Genomic DNA, 21,313 nt, shown 5'->3' with positions numbered 1-21,313 from the left:
TCACGGTTACCCTCACCATCAATGGTGAGGCCATTCACACAAAGGCCCTACTGGACTCAGGTGCAGATGGCAACTTCATAGACCAGTCCTTTGCTGAGTCCCATGCCATGACCTTGGTACGCAAGGCCTCACCTCTAGCCATGGAAGCCCTTATTGAACCCTAAGGTGACTCACAAAATCCAGGAAGTGCAACTCACCATAGGCGTCCTACACCAGGAAAGTATTACCTTTCATGTGCTGTGTTCCCCTTTATGTCCCATAGTCCTTGGGTTCCGTGGTTGATAAAACATAACCCTGTTATAGATTGAGTCACTCTGGACATATTGTCCTGGTGTTCTTCCTGCCTTACCCAGTGTCTTATACCTGTGCATCCTGTTTGCTCTCTCAACCTGCCCTCGGCCCCTCCTCTCTCCTTATGCCCCTCTCAGTGCCCAAGATGCCTTGGACGCACCTGTCCATAGACTATATAGTGGACCTCCCCCCCCCCCGAGGGCCACACGGTCATTCTGATGGTGACCGATAGGTTCTCTAAGATGGCTCACTTTGTTCCGCTAAAGAAGCTTCCTTCTGCTGCGCAATCAGTGGAGGTCTTCGCAAAAGAGGTATTCCGGCTCCATGGCATACCCATCGATATTGTCTCTGACAGGGGCCTCATAGAAACATAGAAACATAGAATGTGACGGCAGATAAGAACCATTCGGCCCATCTAGTCTGCCCAGTTTTCTAAATACTTTCATTAGTCCCTGGCATTATCTTATAGTTAGGATAGCCTTATGCCTATCCCACGCATGCTTAAACTCCTTTACTGTGTTAACCTCTACCACTTCAGCTGGAAGGCTATTCCATGCATCCACTACCCTCTCAGTAAAGTAATACTTCCTGATATTATTTTTAAACCTTTGTCCTTCTAATTTTAGACTATGTCCTCTGGTTATGGTAGTTTTTCTTCTTTTAAATATAGTCTCCTCTTTTACTGTGTTGATTCCCTTTATGTATTTAAATGTTTCTATCATATCCCCCCTGTCTCGTCTTTCCACCAAGCTATACATGTTAAGATCCTTTAACCTTTCCTGGTAACTTTTTTTCCTGCAATCCACGAACCAGTTTAGTAGCCCTTCTTTGAACTCTCTCTAAGGTATCAATATCCTTCTGAAGATATGGTCTCCAGTACTGTGTACAGTACTCCAAGTGAGGTCTCACCAGTGTTCTGTACAATGGCATGAGCACTTCCCTCTTTCTACTGCTAATACCTCTCCCTATACAACCAAGCATTCTGCTAGCATTTCCTGCTGCTCTATTACATTGTCTGCCTACCTTTAAGTCCTCAGAAATAATCACCCCTAAATCCCTTTCCTCAGATGTTGAGGTTAGGACTCTATCAAATATTCTGTACTCTGCCCTTGGGTTTTTACGTCCAAGATGCATTATCTTGCACTTATCCACATTAAATGTCAGTTGCCACAACTCAACCATTTTTCTAGTTTACCTAAATCATTTGCCATTTGGCTTATCCCTCCTGGAACATCAACCCTGTTACATATCTTAGTATCATCCGCAAAAAGACACACCTTAACATCAAGACCTTCTGCAATATCACTAATAAAAATATTAAAGAGAATGGGTCCAAGTACAGATCCCTGAGGTACCCCACTGGTGACAAGCCCAAGCTTCGAATATACTCCATTGACTACAACCCTCTGTTGCCTGTCACTCAGCCACTGCCTTACCCATTCAACAATATTGGAATCCAAACTCAAAGATTGCAGTTTATTGATAAGCCTTCTATGTGCAACAGTGTCAAAAGCCTTACTGAAATCTAGGTAAGCAATGTCTACTGCACCACCCTGATCTATAATTTTAGTTACCCAATCAAAAAAATCAATAAGATTAGTTTGGCATGATCTCCCTGAAGTAAACCCATGTTGTCTCTGATCTTGAAATCCATGTGTTTTTAGATGTTTAACAATCCTATCCTTTAACATGGTTTCCATCACTTTCCCCACGACTGAAGTAAGGCTTACTGGCCTATAGTTGCCCGACTCCTCCCTATTACCTTTCTTGTGAATGGGCACAACATTCGCTAACTTCCAATCTTCTGGGACTACTCCTGTTAACAATGATTGGTTAAATAAATCTGTTAATGGTTTTGCTAGTACACCACTAAGCTCGTTTAATAGCTTTGGGTGTATTCCATCAGGTCCCATTGACTTATTTGTCTTTACTTTTGACAGTTGAAATAGAACCTCTTCCTCTGTAAACTCACGTGTAATAAATGACTCATTTATCCTTTTTTTTTAACAGAGGTCCCTTTCCTTCATTTTCAGCTGTAAATACCGAACAAAAATATTAATTGAGGCAGTCAGCTAGACCTTTATCCTCATCTACATACCTTCCTTCTTTTGTTTTTAATCTAACTAATCCTTGTTTTACTTTTCTTTTCTCATTTATGTATCTAAAAAAAGTTTTGTCCCCCTTTTTTACTGACTGTGCTATTTTCTCTTCTGTGTGTGATTTGGAAGCTCTTATAAATTGCTTAGCCTCTTTCTGCCTAATCTTATAGGTCATTCTGTCTTCCTCACTCTGGGTTTTTTTATAATTACTAAATGCTAACTTTTTGTTTTTTACTATTTTGGCCACATCTGCGGAGTACCACAGTGGTTTCTTGAATTTTTTGCTTTTACTGACAAGCCTAATGCAATTTTCTGTTGCCTTCAGTAGTGCAGCTTTTAAATAATCCCATTTATTTTGGACTCCATTTAAGTTGCTCCAGTCTGATAATGACTCCTTTACACATATTCTAATTTTAGAAAAGTCTGTTTTTCTAAAGTCTAAAACTTTTGTTTTTGTGTGGTGTGACTCAGTCACTGTTCTTATATTAAACCACACTGACTGATGATCACTGGATCCTAAACTTTCACCTACAGTAATATCTGATACCAAATCTCCATTTGTTAACACTAAATCTAGTATGGCCTCTTTATGAGTTGGCTCCTCAACGACTTGTTTTAGAGACAATCCCAGTAGGGAGTTTAGAATTTGTGTGCTTCTGGCACAAGTAGTTATTTTTGTTTTCCAATTCACATCAGGAAGATTAAAGTCACCCATGGTGATAACTTCCCCCTTCATTGTCATTTTAGCTATTTCTTCAACTAGTAGATTATCTAACTCTTTAATTTGTCCTGGGGGCCTATAAATCACACCTACACGAACTACTGTGTGATTACCAAATTCTAACGTAACCCAAATGGACTCTATGTTCGTCTCACTAACCTTTATTAGGCTAGATTTTATGCTATCCTTCACATACAGTGCCACCCCTCCCCCTTTCTTGCCTTCCCTGTCTTTTCTATATAAAGAGTACCCTGGTATTGCTATGTCCCAGTCATTTTTTTCATTATACCATGTCTCAGTAACAGCGACTAAATCTACACATCAGTTGCCATTATTGCCACAAGTTCATGGATCTTATTCCCTAAACTGCGAGCATTTGTAGACATGACTCTAAGCTTATCATTTTTTAACACACTTGCTACAGGCACCTTCTGTCCTTGTTTTGGGGGACAATTGGATTGATGATTTATCACCCTTTTGCCCCCCCCTCCTAGTTTAAATACATCTTAGCAAAACCTCTGAACTGCTCACTGAGAACATTTGTTCCCTTTTGAGAAAGATGCAAACCATCTTTTTTGTACAGTTTATTTCCGTTCCAAACAGAGCTACCATGAGCAATAAAGCCAAATCCTTGCTCCCGACACCATTCACCAAGCCACAAGTTAAAGTCCCTAATACGCATCCGCCTGTCATTCTGAGTGTTATGCACAGGCAGAACTTCAGAGAATGACAGTGTGGAAGCAACCTGCCGTATATCATTGGCAAAAACACTAAAAACTTCCTTAACCTCTGAAACCTCATTGCAAGCCAAGTCATTTGTCCCTAAATGGACAAGTACATCCAATTCCCCTTCCTGCTCTGCTTGCTTAACAATATTACAGATACGTCTCCTGTCTCTGTGTGCAGTAGCTCCGGGAAGACACCTCACAAGACCACCATTGTCCATCTCCACACCTCTTATGATGGAATCCCCCAACAACAACTGCTTTCTATTAGGCCTCATCATAGTCTTCAAGCCTCTCTACACAACACCACTGGCCTCAATGCCTCTCTCCACAACAGCACTAGCCTCAGTGCCTCTCTCCACAACACCTCTAGCCTCAGTGCCTCTCTCCACAACACCTCTAGCCTCAGTGCCTCTCTCCACAACACCTCTAGCCTCAGTGCCTTTCTCCACAACACCACTAGCCTCAGTGCCTCTCTCCACAACACCACTAGCCTCAGTGCCTCTCTGCACAACACCACTAGCCTCAGTGCCTCTCTGCACAACACCACTAGCCTCAGTGCCTCTCTGCACAACACCACTAGCCTCAGTGCATCTCTGCACAACACCACTAGCCTCAGTGCCTCTCTGCACAACACCACTAGCCTCAGTGCCTCTCTGCACAACACCACTAGCCTCAGTGCCTCTCTGCACAACACCACTAGCCTCAGTGCCTCTCTGCACAACACCACTAGCCTCAGTGCCTCTCTGCACAACACCACTAGCCTCAGTGCCTCTCTGCACAACACCACTAGCCTCAGTGGCTCTCTGCACAACACCACTAGCCTCAGTGCCTGTCTCCATGACACCATTACACTCTGAAAGTGCAGAAAATGAATTATGTAGAACAGACTGTGCAATATGCCTTTTATCCACAACTCTAAGTCTACCAGATCCTACAGTAATCCATCTGCCATTCCTCTGTGGCAGTGGCTTTGCAGCAGTTCCAGCCTGAGTTTGTTTACCAGATAATTTACAAATCTCAGACTTCAAAAATACAATCTCCTGCCGCAAAATAGAGAACTGTCTACAGATTAGACAACAACTAAACCTCCAAAAAGTGGAACGCGAAACAAATGCATAGCAACTATTACACGGAACTAAGTCTGCCATTCCAATGAGGTGAATAATTTAAATCAAACTAATCTTAACTTTTTATTTATCCTCCTGAATACCTCAGATTACCACCAGTTTATCTCCAGAATATCTTCAACCACAGACACTTAGAAGCAACACTCTCCAGAATATCTCCAACCACAGACACTTAGAAGCAACACTTAGAAGAAGCAACCAAGCTCACGTTTCTGGAGGGGTTACTCTACTGAAATGGGTATATCCTTGTCCTTTTCCTCATCCTATTACCCACAGTCAAATGGGTCTGCTGAAAGAGCGAACCAATCATTGGAACTCTATTTACGCTCTTTCGTGAACAAGCATCAGGATAACTGGTCCCGTCTCCTACCGAGTTTGCCAGGAATATGGCCACCCATACCTCCACTGGCTTGAGTCCTTTCCAGGTGGCTTATGGTGTACAACCTAGAGTCCTTCCCGGTGTATTCTCTGACAAGGGAATACCCACTTTGGACGAACACCTAGCCACGCTTCGGGAGATGTGGGATCAGGTCCACCTTTCTCTAACACGTGCTGCGGCATCCCATAGGGCTGCGGCTCCCGCTTATGTACCGGGTGACAGGGTTTGGCTGTCCACCAAAAACATACACCTCCGTGTCCCCTCCATGAAGTTGGCACCCCAATATATTGGTCCTTATAAAGTCTTGCGCAGGGTTAATCCTGTCTCTTACACTCTGGACTTGCCTCCGTCCCTGCGCATCCCCAATACATTTCACTTGTCCCTTCTGAAGCCCCTCCTGTATAACCGGTATTAGAGGCCTGTTAGGCGCCCGAGCCCTGTCCGTGCCAACTCTAGCAATGAGTACGAGGTGCAGCCCTTCTCGACACCTGCTTCTTCAGGGGCGCCTTACAGTACCTGGTTCACTGGAAGGGTTATGGCCCGGAGGAGCGTTCCTGGGTATTTGCCTCTGATTTGAACTTGTCTTGTTAGAACCTTCCATGCTCCTTTTTCCTTGAAGCCTTCGGCTTCCTGCCCTCCTGGCGGTCGTCAGGGGAGATTATGTCAAGTCCCCTGCGCCGCTCGCGGCGACCTTGCTTACCTCATCACAGTGAGCTGCGTCATCTGGTCCCTGTCTGGCAGTGTGTCTGATGCTGCACGCTCCAGAGCAGCTTCCTTATATGTGTGCTGCACCCGGTCATGTGACCCGGCACACACTGATGACCTCAGAGACCACAAGGGAGGGAAAAAACTCCTCCCACGTGTTGTGGTTAACATTAATTGGAGGTTAGCCAATCAGATGCACACTGTGTGTATATAAGCTAACCCCTCCCTTGCCTCAGTGCCCTGTTGTGGTGCGTTGCACTTGTTATTTGGATTTTATGGTTACTGATATTTGGCTTTGGCTTTCGTTATTTCGTCTCTGTTTCCCTTGATCTCGGCTCGTGTTTTAACTATCCCTTTTTGCATAATCCAACCATTCTAAGGATCGGTATTGCAATTCTCTCTACTCTGTCCTGTCTTCGTGTTAGGGTTCCCTAGTGAACGTTACAGACAATACAATACATGCACACTGTGTGTATATAAGCTAACCCCTCCCTCGCCTCAGTGCCCTGTTGTGGTGCGTTGCACTTGTTATTTGGATTTTATGGTTACTGATATTTGGCTTTGGCTTTCGTTATTTCGTCTCTGTTTCCCTTGATCTCGGCTCGTGTTTTAACTATCCCTTTTTGCATAATCCAACCATTCTAAGGATCGGTATTGCAATTCTCTCTACTCTGTCCTGTCTTCGTGTTAGGGTTCCCTAGTGAACGTTACAGACAAAGTGACGAATTTTGGAAGTGCAAAACCGAACCGAATTGCCGAAGTGCTGAGTTTCGGAAGTGCCGAACCGAACCAAATTGCTGACGTGCCGAAATGCGAAATGCTTTGGATTTCTGAAAAGTGGCAAAACAGGAGAGGGAGGGAAAATTAAGGGAATGATGACAGGAACCTAACCCTAACCCTAGCCCTAACCCTAGCCCTAAACCTAGCACTACCCCTAACTTTACCCCTAACCCTACTAGGGGTAGGGTTAGGTTTAGGGGTAGGGTTAGGGTAGGGTTAGGGGTAGGGTTAGGGTTGGGTCAGGGTTAGGGGTAGTCCCGAATTCCCGAAGTTCCAAATTTTGGAAGTGGCGAACCAAACCAAAGTGCCGAAGTCCCGAATTGCCAAATTCCCGAAGTCCTGAATTTCGGAAGTGCCGAACCGAAGTGCCGAAGTGCCGAATTGCTGAAGTCCCAAATTTCGGAAGTGCCGAACTGAACCGAATTGCCAAAGTCCCGAATTTCGGAAGTCCGAACCGAACCAAATTATTTGCCCATGCACATCCCTACTAGACTTGTTCACAGCCGAGAAATTTAGTTAGTTCAAATAGTTTTATCTGAAAATTGAAAATGATTAGAACAAACTAAATTGTATCCATGTAGTGTTTCATCTAAATTTTATTTGCATGTTTTCATTTGAAACTAAATTCAGACTTGATGCTTTAATTTTTAAGCTCACACTCATTGCCAGCAAGTAAGGAATTATATATATATATGCATAGCCTGTGTATTTATCAGTTTTTTTATCTACTACTTGTGCATGACTAATCAAACATCTGTAAGTCAGTAGCGACCTTCTGTTTAATTCATAGTTTTGAGCTCTGCCCATCCCAATTTTGCTGGTAAAGAACAGTAATGAAAATGTCATTGTTGATTTGCAACAAGAATCTACAAGTATGTGTTTCAGGATAAACAAATAAATCATGTTAGTTATAGCTAATTCAGATGCAAAGCTTATTTTATTACAACGAAAAAATAAATAAATACAAAAAGAATGGAAACCACAGATCAGTTCCTTGATTGTGCATTTCAAAATCACACAATACAGCAATAATCTATTCAGGCAGAGCATGATGTAACCCAAAAGACATTCTCTGCATATAATGCTAGATGTGCTTATTTTAAATTAGATCTCACATATGCATTGGTTAACACTGAAATGCAAAGGTTTTCATTCTGTAAATCTTTGTCCAGAACTGCTTGACAGTGAGAATACAAACTGCTTGGAGATGAAGATGGATGGAGGTGTGGTATTAATCTACCCAGGTATAAATGTCAACTCAAACTAAGGACACTATTTTTTCAGTTATTGACCCACCACAACCAAACTAGTGTCAATATAAACTAAACACACGCTTCATGCACATGGAATACTTTAAGTAAAATCATATTTTACAATTAGTGAATGAAAAAATAAATCACCCTACAATAAAGTCACTTTGGAATGGGTTTTGGTGAGCTAATACAAAAATATTAAGTTGTAAAAAAAAACGTGATAAAAGATTGAAAAATGTTGCTCAAATTAAACACGTATGAAAAATAATTATTTCACTATATAGTAACTAAAGCTCTTTGCATTTAGACATTTTGATTAAAACGGCATTTTCAACAAAATGTATTGTTGATAATTGATTTATTGTATTAAAACGAAATAGATATTTCTTTTTTAATATTATTAGTTTTTTTTTTTAATATTACGTTTACTTATCTTTTTATATAACAAATATATATTTATGAGATGTGAAGAATAAACTTAAATGTAGAAATCCGCACTTCTTTTTTTCCTGTAACTGGGTGCCTCCATCTTAGCTTCCTGTCAATCAATGTTATAATCTCTATGCTTTGCAACTGGCAGTCAATACAAAGCAACCACATAAAATGAAACAATGTTTCTGTTTCTTCTCATCATTTGAAATGTTTACTCTGGCTTTGCCTTATCTGAACTGAAGTATGATGTCATTGGCTAAATCTTTAATGTAAATTCAAAATAAAATGGAGCATCTCATGAAAAATAAGGTTAACACAAGTTATAGGGGATTTTAAATGTGTTAGTCAACGGTGCAAATTCCTGAGCTGTGACAGTTCCCCTTTAAGCTGTGTTAATTCAGTTAACATGTTTCATCTGTTTTACAAACAAGGGATGGGATCAACTGTTTGTCAGCAGGAAGAGCCAATGGGCAGACAGACGCAACTCAGTCTCCATGGTTACTTAGTGAAGGAACCATTGAGGGGGGTTGCTTTAGATACAGATGCTGTCCAAGTGAACTGCAGTTATTACTTGAGGTCTCAAAAAATAAATATAAAAAATATTTTTTTTTTTGTAAATGCACACAGATGAAATTAAAGTGACTTATTTAGTAATGTATGGTGTTTAACCCCTTCAGGACCGGCCTGTTTTTGCGATGTTTGTACGTTAAGGACCAGAGCAGTTTTAACACTTTTGTGGTGTTTGTGTTTAGCTGTAATTTTCCGCTCTCTCATTTACGGTTCCCATACAAGTTATAGTTTTTTTCAGGACAAAAGGGGCTTTCTTTACATACCATTATTTGTATTATGTCCAATATTGTATTTAAAAAAAATAATAAAATATGGTGAAAAATTTAAAAAAAAAACATGTTTTTGGACTTTTACTTGAAAAATCTTTTACTTATCTACAAAAGCTAATGAAAAAAACTGCTAAATAGATTCAAAATTTTGTCCCGAGTTTAAAAACACCCAGTGTTTACATGCTTTATTGCTTTTTTTTGCAAGTTATAGGCCTATAAATACAAGTAGGAAATTGCTGTTTCAATATATATATATTTTAAATGTATCAATAGTGACCTTGTAACACCGTTATCTGTCATAAATCCCTGAAACACACCTAACATGTACATATTTTTTTAAAGTAGACAACCCAGGGTATTCAAAATTGGGTATGTCCAGTTTTTTTTAGTAGCCACTTAGTCACAAACACTGGCCAAAGTTAGCATTTATATTTGTTTGTGTGTTAAAAATGCAAGAAACGCTAACTTTGGCCGGTGTTTGTGACTAAGTGGCTACTAAAAAAGGCTGAACATACCCCATTTGCAATACCTTGGGTTGTCTTCTTTTGCAAATGGTATGCCATCATGGGGCTAATTCTCATTCCTTGGCTACCATACGCTCTCAAAGGCAACCTAACCAATCCGACAAATTTCAATTAAAAAAAAAGTAAAATCAAGCCTTATATTTGACCCTGTAACTTTCACAAACACTATAAAACCTCTACATGTGGGGTACTGTTATACTCAGGAGACTTCGCTGAACACAAATATTAGTGTATCAGAACAGTAAAATGTATCACAGCAATAATATCCTCAGTGAAAGTGCTGTTTGTGTGTGAAAAATGCAAAAAACTTCACTTTCACTGACAATATCATCGCTGTGATATGTTTTACTGTTTTGAAACACTAATATTTGTGTTCAGCGAAGTCTCCCGAGTAAAACAGTACCCCCATGTACAGGTTTTAGGGTGTCATAGAAAGTTACAGGGTTAAACACAGTGCTAGCAAATTAAATTATCTGGACTTTCGGCCTGGGTTGGCAGGCAGGTCCCTCAAATTGCAATCATTAAAATTACTTAATTAGGTAAAAATATTACATAAATACACATGTAGAATTTTAATATATATACATATTTATATATTTGACGTCTACGTGTATATTTATGAAATTATTTATGTAATTATGTATATGGACATGTGTATATTTCGTATTGTTTTTATTTATTTATTTATACATATATATATATATCATTACATTCTAAGTATATTTTGATATAAATATATATATATATATATATATATATATCAAAATACTGTTAGAATAAAATTGCATATATAAATATTTTTTTATAATTATTAAAAATTATTTTTATTTTTTGTTATTTATTTTTATTAACATATTATTTGTATTTTATAATAATATATATATACCATATATATAGCAATTATATATATTGTATATATTCGTGTGTAATTTAAATATAAGTGTATTTTTATATTAATATACGTATATATAAATATAAAAATACACTTAATATGACATTATATATATGATACATATACATATATTATATATAGATATAATACATGTATATATATCATATATATATATATACACATATTATTATTATTTTTTTTTACACTGATTTTACACTTTTTTTTTTAACTTTATTTTTTTTGATTTTTCACTTGCAGGGAGACTGCCTGTCAGCACAGACAGTCCCCCTGCAGGCAGATACACAGACCCCTATTGCGGTCATGTGATCGAGTGATCACATGGCCGTGGGGTCCTGATCTGCCGAGGGGGGACTGCCCGGGCAGACAGGCAACCCCCCTGGACCGGGAGGAGCACTGATCGCCGCCGTGGGACCGACGGCGATCAGGTAAGTAGCCCCAGACCGTTATGACGGTTCAGGACCGTCAGCGGTCCAAACGCATGTTTTACCGCTGACGGTCCTGAACCGTCAGCGGTCCTGAAAGGGTTAATATATATATTTTAAATCTTGCAAATTATTGTGATTGGTCTGTAAATTATATTTTAATTTTAATTGGTGGTATAAATACCGAGGAATAATGGTTCTCATATTTGTTCGTCTATAATTGGCAGCGGGAATAGAAAAATGAAGCTGGATTGGGTTTGAAAGGCAATAAAGTGACAATATTTGAGTAAGCTTTCTAACCAATCAGAAAACCAGAACTGATATGTCTATCTGCTGTAGGTTAGGATGCTCAATGTGACATTAATAATGTAATTTATAACTGGAGACTATGCGGAAAGGTAATATTTATTGTGATATTTATCTTATCTTGTACACACCAGTTATAAAACATAATCTTTAAAACATTGCAATGTGACATTATTCAGAGTGCTCGCACACCTGGTTTATCAACAGTAACAACATTTGTTATATAGCCATAACATTTGTTTTAAAACGGTCTTTAGATATCTAAAAACACAAACAGTAATACAGAGCTTTCCTAAACAATGTACATTAGATAGTAACAAAGATAGGATCTATGTGCCAAACTCATAATTTATATCCATGATATATACATAAGACAAAGAAGAACCAAGGCAGACGAATATCTCGGGATGGCCCTGAAGATACAATATGCATCTGTGGGTCTATTTTTAAAAATTTTATTTTAACTGCTAGTTTGGAACTTAACTTCTGAGATAATCAGTTGCTGCAAAATTCTCTATAATTCAGACAGATTTAATATGAATTTGTTTAGGTACATTTCACATCAATTTTGACTTTAGTTTCTTCAGTTTGGATGATAATAATAATAATAAGAAACAAAATGTTTAACCAGGACAGATTTAGATATGCTCTGGTTTCCAAGTTATTCCTAGAGATGCCCAACATCCAGGGATGTTACTATTACCCAATTTAATGGTATTCATACATAGCAAAATTATTGAATACCATTTAAATTAAACCCTCTAAAATTGCCATGACGTGGTCATATTTACTCCTGCAGAATTCCTGTTTTTGTCTATAACCCTCTACATATGTTCAGCAAAATAACAGACTGCTTCTACGGAGAGATATTTGAATGACTGTCTCTGGAGCAGCTGAGGGTGGCTGCTATTTCTTTACTTGGCCACCCATGGCTAGAGAGAATGTAATGCAGATGACATCTACCATAGGTTCATTTTTCAAATGCACAGCACATCTGGAGAGTATTTGTCAAATGATAATTCCCCCAGATATGTCTACTGCAGAGATGCAATAACGATGATGGGTTGGTGAAAATGGACAGTTCAATATATACAACTGCAGCAGTAGAAGTAATTGATTTCTGTAATATTTCAATGAGGTGAGGATTTAATTATTGCCGAGTCACTCAGACATATTGAAAGGACAATGAGATTAATTAGAATAATAAAAAGTTAAAATGACCTGGTTAATTTACTAAATTGGGAATTGTGGAGAAACAACAAGGAATTAAATTTTTTTGGCAAAAATAATGAAAATAGAAAAATATTCTGGCATCTAGCCATTTATTTCAGATCTTCTATTTTTAACCTAGATGTTTGTAAGTCCCTTTTAAATTCACCACAATTTCTGAGTTAGTGAACAGATCCCCTTATACATTTTCTATTCCAAATACCACTTTTGAGTTCCAAATGCATGAGCATTGTCCATCTCGCTGGTATTCAGTGTGTTACAATGAATACAAATATGCGTATGTTATGGAAATTTCACATTTTTCGTGGAATAATATTTTTCTGTTTTGACTACAGTGGATATATTGACATATTTCTGAATGAACTGAAGAGATGTACAATAGAGATTGGAATAGAAAACAGACAAGTCAGGGGCTGCTCAATTAACCAATTCAATACAGCATAACAACACTAATTTGCAAAATGTACTTTCCAATATATTTAAATTGTCTTTCTTTTACTGTAAACTGCACCAAGTGACCTTGTATTATGGGAAAACAGGCCACCAGAGGGGTTCTGGAGACATCATAAAAAACTACAACTCTGAATAAATGACCCCAAAACCCCAATCATGCACTCCACATCCAATATTTTACCCCAGGCGTTAATAGGTCAGGTCATTTCATATTTCACCCCATGATATTACATGCCTCATAATTTCTATTTCACCTCATTATGCCATATGCCATATTTCACCTCATATTCTAATAATAATTTAATGTTTCACCACATGATCCCAATTGTATATGATATCATATTTAATCTTGTGAACCCAAATGTCATATCATATTTAAGCCCACCATATAATTTTCAACATTACATTTTGCAGTATGCTCATATATGCCATGCCATTTTACCTTACATTGCATATCCCACAATCTTATTTTATTTCATGTTTCATTAACTCCTAGCATTACCTTTACACAGCCATAAATCTCCCATCCCACAGAACCACCTACATCATCCCACATCCATACCACACTTCCAAATTAGCACAATAGCTCTCATTTTCCCACAGTTATATATCCCATCCATTCCCCACAGCCATACATCCACAAATGCCACATGCACCCTCTTAGCCCCATTGCTATATTTTCCCTCCCCATAAAGCAAGCTTCTGGTGGCCTAGTGGACATTTCTGCTGCTCTGTGAGATTGGGCACAGTGAGAAATATTCAAAGGAACACTTTAGTGCTAGAAATGCAAAACTGTATTCCTAACACTAAAGTGTTCTTTTGTCCCTGTGGCCCCCCGGTCCTCCTGTTAAAAAACCCTTTAATTAATTTACCTGATTCCAGCACCTATGTCACTCTACACTGGGATGCCCTCCTCCGCCGATGGGGCATACCTTAGGCGCATGAGTGGCGTGCTCACACACAATAGGCCTTCCCCATATGAAAGCATTGACTCAGTGCTTTCCTATGAGGTATTGATAATGCTTAATGTCCTTATGTAAAGCGTGAGGATGTCCAGCTTTGTTTCACATGGTCAAACTGCATGAAACTGCAGGAAACACGGCTAGTGGCTCTCTGGTAGACAGCCACTAGAAGCAGTCTTAGCACTGCAATGTAAATTTTGCAGTTTCTCTAAAACTGCAATGGAACACATTGCAGGTTGAAGGGAACAGAGACTTCAATGGTCGCTGTGCCTATAGTGTCCCTTTAATCTGTAGGACAGTTAGCTTCCTCACCCATTGAGTTTTGCCTTCTCCTAATCATAATAATCTGTTTTTTTTTTTTTTTTACCATTTGTCTTTTTTCCTCTCATTTTGCACATATGGACATGGAATTGCTTTAACAAACAGGATAGAAGGTTCAGATAACAGCAGTAATGAATGGCACTAATTAACTTCTCACCTGGCGCAATACGGTTCAATGCACCCTTTACAATTATCAACTGGACAACACATAGTTCTGGAGGTACAACACTGACTGAACTCTGTTTATTTTGTCATACATGGTTGTATATGCACAGACCCCTACATGGGGTCTCCAACACAATACACCAGAGGTTTCAATCCCAAGAAGCTGATGGGGGATGGAAGAGGGACAAAGCAGCCAGTTCAAACTGGGCTTGCATTGTCCCTGTGACAACATCCTGCTTTGGCAGGAAAAGGGAGGGGGAGAGGCAGACAAGCAATACATTTCACTTAACTATACTTTACAGAGCTGCCCCCCACAGCTTTGTTGACCCACAGCTGCATATACAGGCACATGTAAAACAGTCCTAAAAATGGCACTGCAAGCTTGTGGCCCGCGCCAAACAAATCGGGCCATCCATCACATATCTGCCCCCATAGAAATAGACAGCAGGCACATGGGGATATAGCACTCAGTGACGGTGTTCTGTCGCAATTGGTGCTAGGCCCCTTTCCATGTTCTCCATGTTCCCAATCCCCCTTACAGTATTCTTATTTTTTACGATAGTGAAGATGGCTATTTTTCAAATAAGACAAAATACAAATACAAATAAATAAACAAATAAAAAAGAACAGAAAGAAAAACTTGAATACTTAATACATTAAACACTAATGTATATGCATAATGCATATATATGGATATGGACATTGTTGAACTCACTGTTTTGCTGACATATGTTGAACTTGTATTCATACAGTGTAGCCCTTCACTGTTACAGCAACCACCGCATCTGTAGATGGATACACATGGGGGTTTAAAGAAGGTGTTTGTTGCTGCTCCAAATTCTTTTCCAACATCTACACACACTTCACGTGGCATACACTGAGTTTTTCTCCACTCAATTTCAATACCTGCCAAGAAATAATCATTTTGCAAGTGAGCAAGGAATCAGAAAATACTAGCATACAGCTGAACATTTCAAGCATTTAGATCAGTCATAGCTTTATAGCTATTGTAGAACTGCGAATGTATAAAGTAGCACCCAGATCAAAGTAGTGTTGTTAAAAGGAAACATGATAATTTTCTAAAAATGAATTAAAGTTATTCTATTGCAATATAGTTACTTTATATATAGTCTGTTTTACATTGTTCATTAACAACTGACTTAATGAGTAAGCATTATTTTTCACAAAGAAGACCATGAAATAGTTGTGAATAAAACACCATCGTTCTATAGTGTTTGATGGGATTAACATTGTCCTGCAGTCTTTGTATCTGATTTAGTCCAGTCTTAATCATTTGGTTGTCAGGTTTGTCACACAGGTGGAAATGGAATGTTTTGATGGAACACAAATAAATGAATAATTTAAAAACTCAGCATCTTAGAATGTTCTTAGTAGCATTAAAATTAATAAAATCTCACGAACATATAGCTTAAGCTTCTAAAATAAAAAAATAAAGCATAATACAATTGCACATTGGGTTGTTGGGCAAAACACAATACCATAATACTCTTTCTGGTCACAAGAATATAAGGGCTGTAGCCCAATAATATTTTGGGAAGGGTGGCAAATCAACGCCTCTGATCCACTTCGGAATGCAAGTTTATTATTTGTGAAGTTGTGATAGAAATACTACTTTCTTTGGCGAAGAAAGCCCTCTTTTACCTTATCAAAATGAACCTACAGTTCCAGGTAAATCATAACTGCAGTACACAAGTTATTCAACATTAAATGTAAACACAATTGTCTCAAGAACACAGTGCTACCTCCTACTAAATGCTAACGGTACTGTAACACAGAATGGATTTTTTTGTTGTTGATATTACCATTGTGCCCATATGTAGCAGTAGTATTGTGCCTTGTTCCTGCACTTACTTTTCCAGATATCAGCATTGTAATTGTAATGTGCAGCAGCAAACTTAACACTATCATCTCTTCTAGCATCAAAGCCGGATAGTCCTCCTTGCCTTAATTGACACTTGAACATTTTCCAAGACTCTGGATACAGAAGTGTCATAAGTTCATCCACACTGGACACTGACCGCAGTTGCTCTTCCAGTTCCTTGCTCTGGTGATCCTTTTAATGAGATACAAAATAATAATTTAGATTTTTATCATATCAGCCTATAATGTGCTTTACATCTTTTAAATAGATTCAATACTTTGACTTGTTTCACAATATCCATAGTCTGCAATGTTTTAAATATAGAAATACTGATTTCCGCACCTCGGTTTTAGTGTTGAACTATATTGGTGGTTTTTATTTTACTAGTCCCATGTTATCTTTGGGTAAACATTCCATATGCAAACAATGTAATGAACATTGTTGATAAACTATATTGTTGTGAACCTGACTACACAGTTGGATTATCTTTTTTTTGGCTGGGATATTGTAAAATAGACACACTATAATGCTAAAACAGCAGGTGATTTGAAAAGGACAATTTTTCTCGGAATTTCTTAAAGGGACACTTTAGTCAACAGAACAACTACAGGCATTTTCATGTAAACACGTTCAAGTGGCCATTCCTTAGATGGCCACTGGAGGGGCTTCCTGGCTCAGGGCTTCACAGTAGGCAGCCCTGCCGTTCAGCGTCCCCACACTCTGCATGGAGACGGTAAATTTTCCTCACAGAGATGCATTTAGTGATGCATCACAGAGGTCCTGATTGGCCAAAATGGCATTTGGCCCCACCCCGTGCCGATTTTAGCAAATCCCTTTGGGAAAGCATTGGATTGGCTAAAAATAATTTTTGATGATGTCACAGACCTGTGCGGCACTGGAAATAAGGTGAGTTTTAAACTTTTATAGTGGGGCTGGGGGAGGGGGAGACAAGCCACCTAAATGGTGGGTTTAGCACTATAGGGTCAGGAATACATGTTTAATCTAAATGTTTAGTTGGACACAGTCAATTTTTCATTGGTATATTCACAAAAATACAGACTGAATACTACAATTCATTGCACAACCTCCTGGAACTAAAATGATTAAACCTTTCAAAATCATGACTAAAGAAAACCCCCGAACGTTTAAAAGGACGAAATGGCCATAATTTATCCCATCAGCTATGATTAACACCAGGTCTGGCTATGGCAAGGGTTTGGAATCTTGTTAGATGTGTTGAAAGCCGTACTAATGAGCTGATGCTGTGTTCAAATTCTGAAGTCAAAGTATATATACGTTCGATGATGGCATTGTCTGTTGGAATGCACTGTTAAGGCACGCTTTTCTTGGTAAAAAAAAATTAAAATTCCAGCTTCTATCTAAAGGACCACAGTGTTTGATTGTTAACTCACTACGTGTCTAAATTAATTCTATTTAAATCTCTTTGTAAAATTGGCCAACTCTCAAACTATACCAAGAAGTTTGTTCAACATGCAAAAGTTGCCAAAACAAAACATTGCTTACTTTTCTAAAACATTGTACAATCTGCATGGGTGTTTGTTTCTTCCAGATGTAACTTCTCCACAAACTAAGCCTGCCTTACGCTAGTGGTTTGGTTTTGAAAATCAAGTTGCACAGAAAAATTACATCCTGATGTTGATAGTGTTTATTGCAATAGCTGTGGTTTTGCTTTTCTACCACATGCCCCTCTCAACAAGTATCGAAAGGTCAAGATGATTATTTTCATGGTATTCCAGTACTAAACTGATGATGAAACACAATAATAATGTCTGTCATGTTTTGTAATGCTATGATTGGTTATACAATGTTCATTTGTTGCTACTTGAGAATCACAAAATAATTTATATTTCTCCAATATGTCCAATCATGGTAAATGCAAATATTATATTGTCAGGACAGAAATTATAAACACGCCTGTTTGAATCTATTTATATATACTTGCTCTGTTTATTTCAAGCTGTTCTTAGAAAAGAAAACTAAATATTTTCTTTTTTAAATAATAAATACCAATGACATGACACAAAAGCACACATTCCAGTAATATCATGGAGGGTTCGATATGGCTTAATAGGTAAAAACATAAATTAAAATATTAATAGTGTCTATAGGTGATTGCAAACATAGTAGTTACAAAAAGAAAAGATGTGGGGGTGACACAAATAATTATTTAATTTTGGTTTAGTAGCCAAAAGGTTATTATCATTTACTTGTATGCTGTATCACTGGCCGCCAGTGATACAATACGTACTATTTCTCTCAATGTGCAGCCAGTCACAGAGTGACTCTCTCAATGTGCAGCAAGTCACAGAGTGAGTGACTCTCTCAGCATACCACTGGTCACCCAGTAAACACCTTTCACACACTGTGGCAGCTGTATGTGGGAAGAAGCTGAGTGTGCCTATGTGTGTTGGTTATGTGTTGTGTGTGGTGGCTCAGTTTTGTGCTTGAAATTATGATGGTTTTTAGATTTAGTGACTATATAGGGCTAGACATTCCAAATAGAGGCTGCTGGTTGAAGCCCAAGATGTGGAGTTGGTGGAGGGGGTTGGAGGATAATAGTGTTTTTAGTCTGGTATTCAATTATAAAAAGAAATAGTAGTATGGTACTGCACCAGGTCAATTAATGGAAATAGGTGAAGCCCCCCAAGTGACTGCTGAGAAAGGGTGCGTGTTAACAGATCTTTGATGCACATCTCTATATTAGTTAGGTAGTGTGGCATGAACATATTAAATATCTGACTGTGTAATATTCACTCGTTTCTGGCTATAGTTTTATTAAGATCCTGGAGAACATCAACAGCACCCTCTTCAGGTCATAACAAAACCCCACCTCTCTATTAGGGAAGGGGTCATCAAGTTTTCTTTGGACTTCATGGGATACTCCAGGCACCCAGACCACTTCTGCCCATTGGAGTGGTCTGAGTGCCAACTCCCACTACCCTTAACCCTGTAAGTGTAATTATTGCAGTTTTCATAAACTGCAATATTTACATTGCAGGGTTGAGTTCTCCTCTAGTGGCTGTCTACTAGACAGCCACTAGAGGAGACTTCCGTGTTCATAGAACACGAAAAAAGTGGTTTAAAACGACGCTGGACGTCCTCACGCTATGTAAGGACCTCCAGCTTTGCCAAAACTATATATGAAAGCATTGAAAGCATTATTCAATGTTTTCCTATGAGGAGGTTTAATGCGCGTGCGCGGCCATTGCCGCGCATGCGCATTAGGTCTCCCCGCCGATGGCCGCGCATGCGCATTAGGGACATTGGTGCTGACTCTGGTAAGTCCCTGAAGGGGTTTTATCCCCTTCAGCAACCTCGGATGGGGGGTGGGAGGTAGAGGGGCACTAGAGGGTCCTGCAGTGCCAGGAAAACTAAATATGTTTTCCTGGCACTGGAGAATCCCTTTAAGCCACAATTTGATTGACCTAGCCACTCAATGTAGCTTTACTATATTACACTATTAATTAGACCAATTATTTGTATCACCACAGTATTCTACTTTTCTTGGGATATAATCTCTATAGACTAATATAAAGTTACAGTTTTAGAGAACACCTATTTATGAGACATTTAAATGCCCCTTTAAACTGTGGCTTGACATTAGACCATAAAATGATAAATTAATGGATTTGTCTCAAAGTTCTGTACAGACAGTAGTGTTTGTATATGAGGATAATATTGAATTACATAACAGTATGTCAAGATCGATCTGTGTTTATTCAATGGTATGAATAAAACAGTCATGGAACAGACTGCTTTAGAACGTCAACATGGGTCACACACCCTGTTGTTCATCTCAGATCAGATTACATAGCTCAGAACAAGTCTGCAATCAGAGCTAAATCATGCATTCAATTAACCAAAGATGCCTTTAATATTTTTGAGGCTCAAATTACACTGTTTTGAAACGTAGGAAAATAATTACCTGGTCTCTGAAGTCTGAACTAATCTCAAAATAAATGTATGGCACAATTCTATATGTAAACTATAATAATAACAAATCTATACTAGGGAACACTTTGGGGAGTTTGGAGTTGCAATTAAATGGCAGCTTACTTGCAATATTTAGACCCAATATGTATGAGTGTAGTAGTGTATTTGTGTGGAGGTTCTGTGTGTATTTGTAAATACACGGGTGTGTGTGTGTGTTACCTCGAGACTTGTCTGTCAGAACGCTCTGATCCATCAAGTTCAGCTTTTCTCATTTTTGTTTTCGCTGATGATCCACAAAAAAAAGGCAAAAAAAAAATCCAGTTTGAAGCACTTTCCAATTTTAAAACAAACAAGGGAAAAATTACTTCTTGGTCCCAGAATGACAGTCAGATCTCTCATTGGATTAAGAAGCTATTATCCCACAAATTAAAAATGAATATTATGTTTTTGCAAGTACTCATTCAGTTGCTGTTTAAACATCTGTATTGACTCTGATAAACCACCTCTTCAGGCAGAGAATTCCACATCCTTATTGTTCTTACTGTAAAAAACCCTTTACTTTGGAAATCTATTCATAAACAGGACTATACACAAGACATGAACATGCACATTTAGACTGGAAGAAAGGAGAAGGTAGAAGGTAGACAATGGCTACCCAAATATATTTATATCTCCCCTGAGGTAATATATATTATATCTCCCCTGAGGTGACATTCATCTAATCTAAACAGATTTAAATTTTTTAACCTCTCTTTATAACTAATCTATTCCACTCAGTTTATTCATTTTGAAGTTTGCCTGTGGACCTTTGGACCTGTGGACCTTTT

General features: G+C 38.5%; 1 protein-coding gene across 1 annotated transcript in view; it reads right to left on the bottom strand.

The window, feature by feature from the left end:
* The window catches only part of VEGFC (vascular endothelial growth factor C), a 145,442-nt gene that overhangs the window by 40,776 nt on the left and 83,353 nt on the right, over window positions 1-21,313 (bottom strand). The window contains exons 2-3 of the mRNA XM_063460009.1: window positions 16,523-16,724; window positions 15,366-15,556 (exon numbers count right to left, since the gene is read on the bottom strand). Of these exons, the coding sequence (XP_063316079.1) occupies window positions 15,366-15,556; window positions 16,523-16,724 (393 nt within the window). The remainder of the gene's footprint in view (window positions 1-15,365; window positions 15,557-16,522; window positions 16,725-21,313) is intronic.

This window comes from Pelobates fuscus, chromosome 6, assembly GCF_036172605.1.
Source record: "Pelobates fuscus isolate aPelFus1 chromosome 6, aPelFus1.pri, whole genome shotgun sequence".
Taxonomy (NCBI): Eukaryota; Metazoa; Chordata; class Amphibia; order Anura; family Pelobatidae; genus Pelobates; species Pelobates fuscus.
This window is presented reverse-complemented; position numbering and strand designations above follow the sequence as displayed.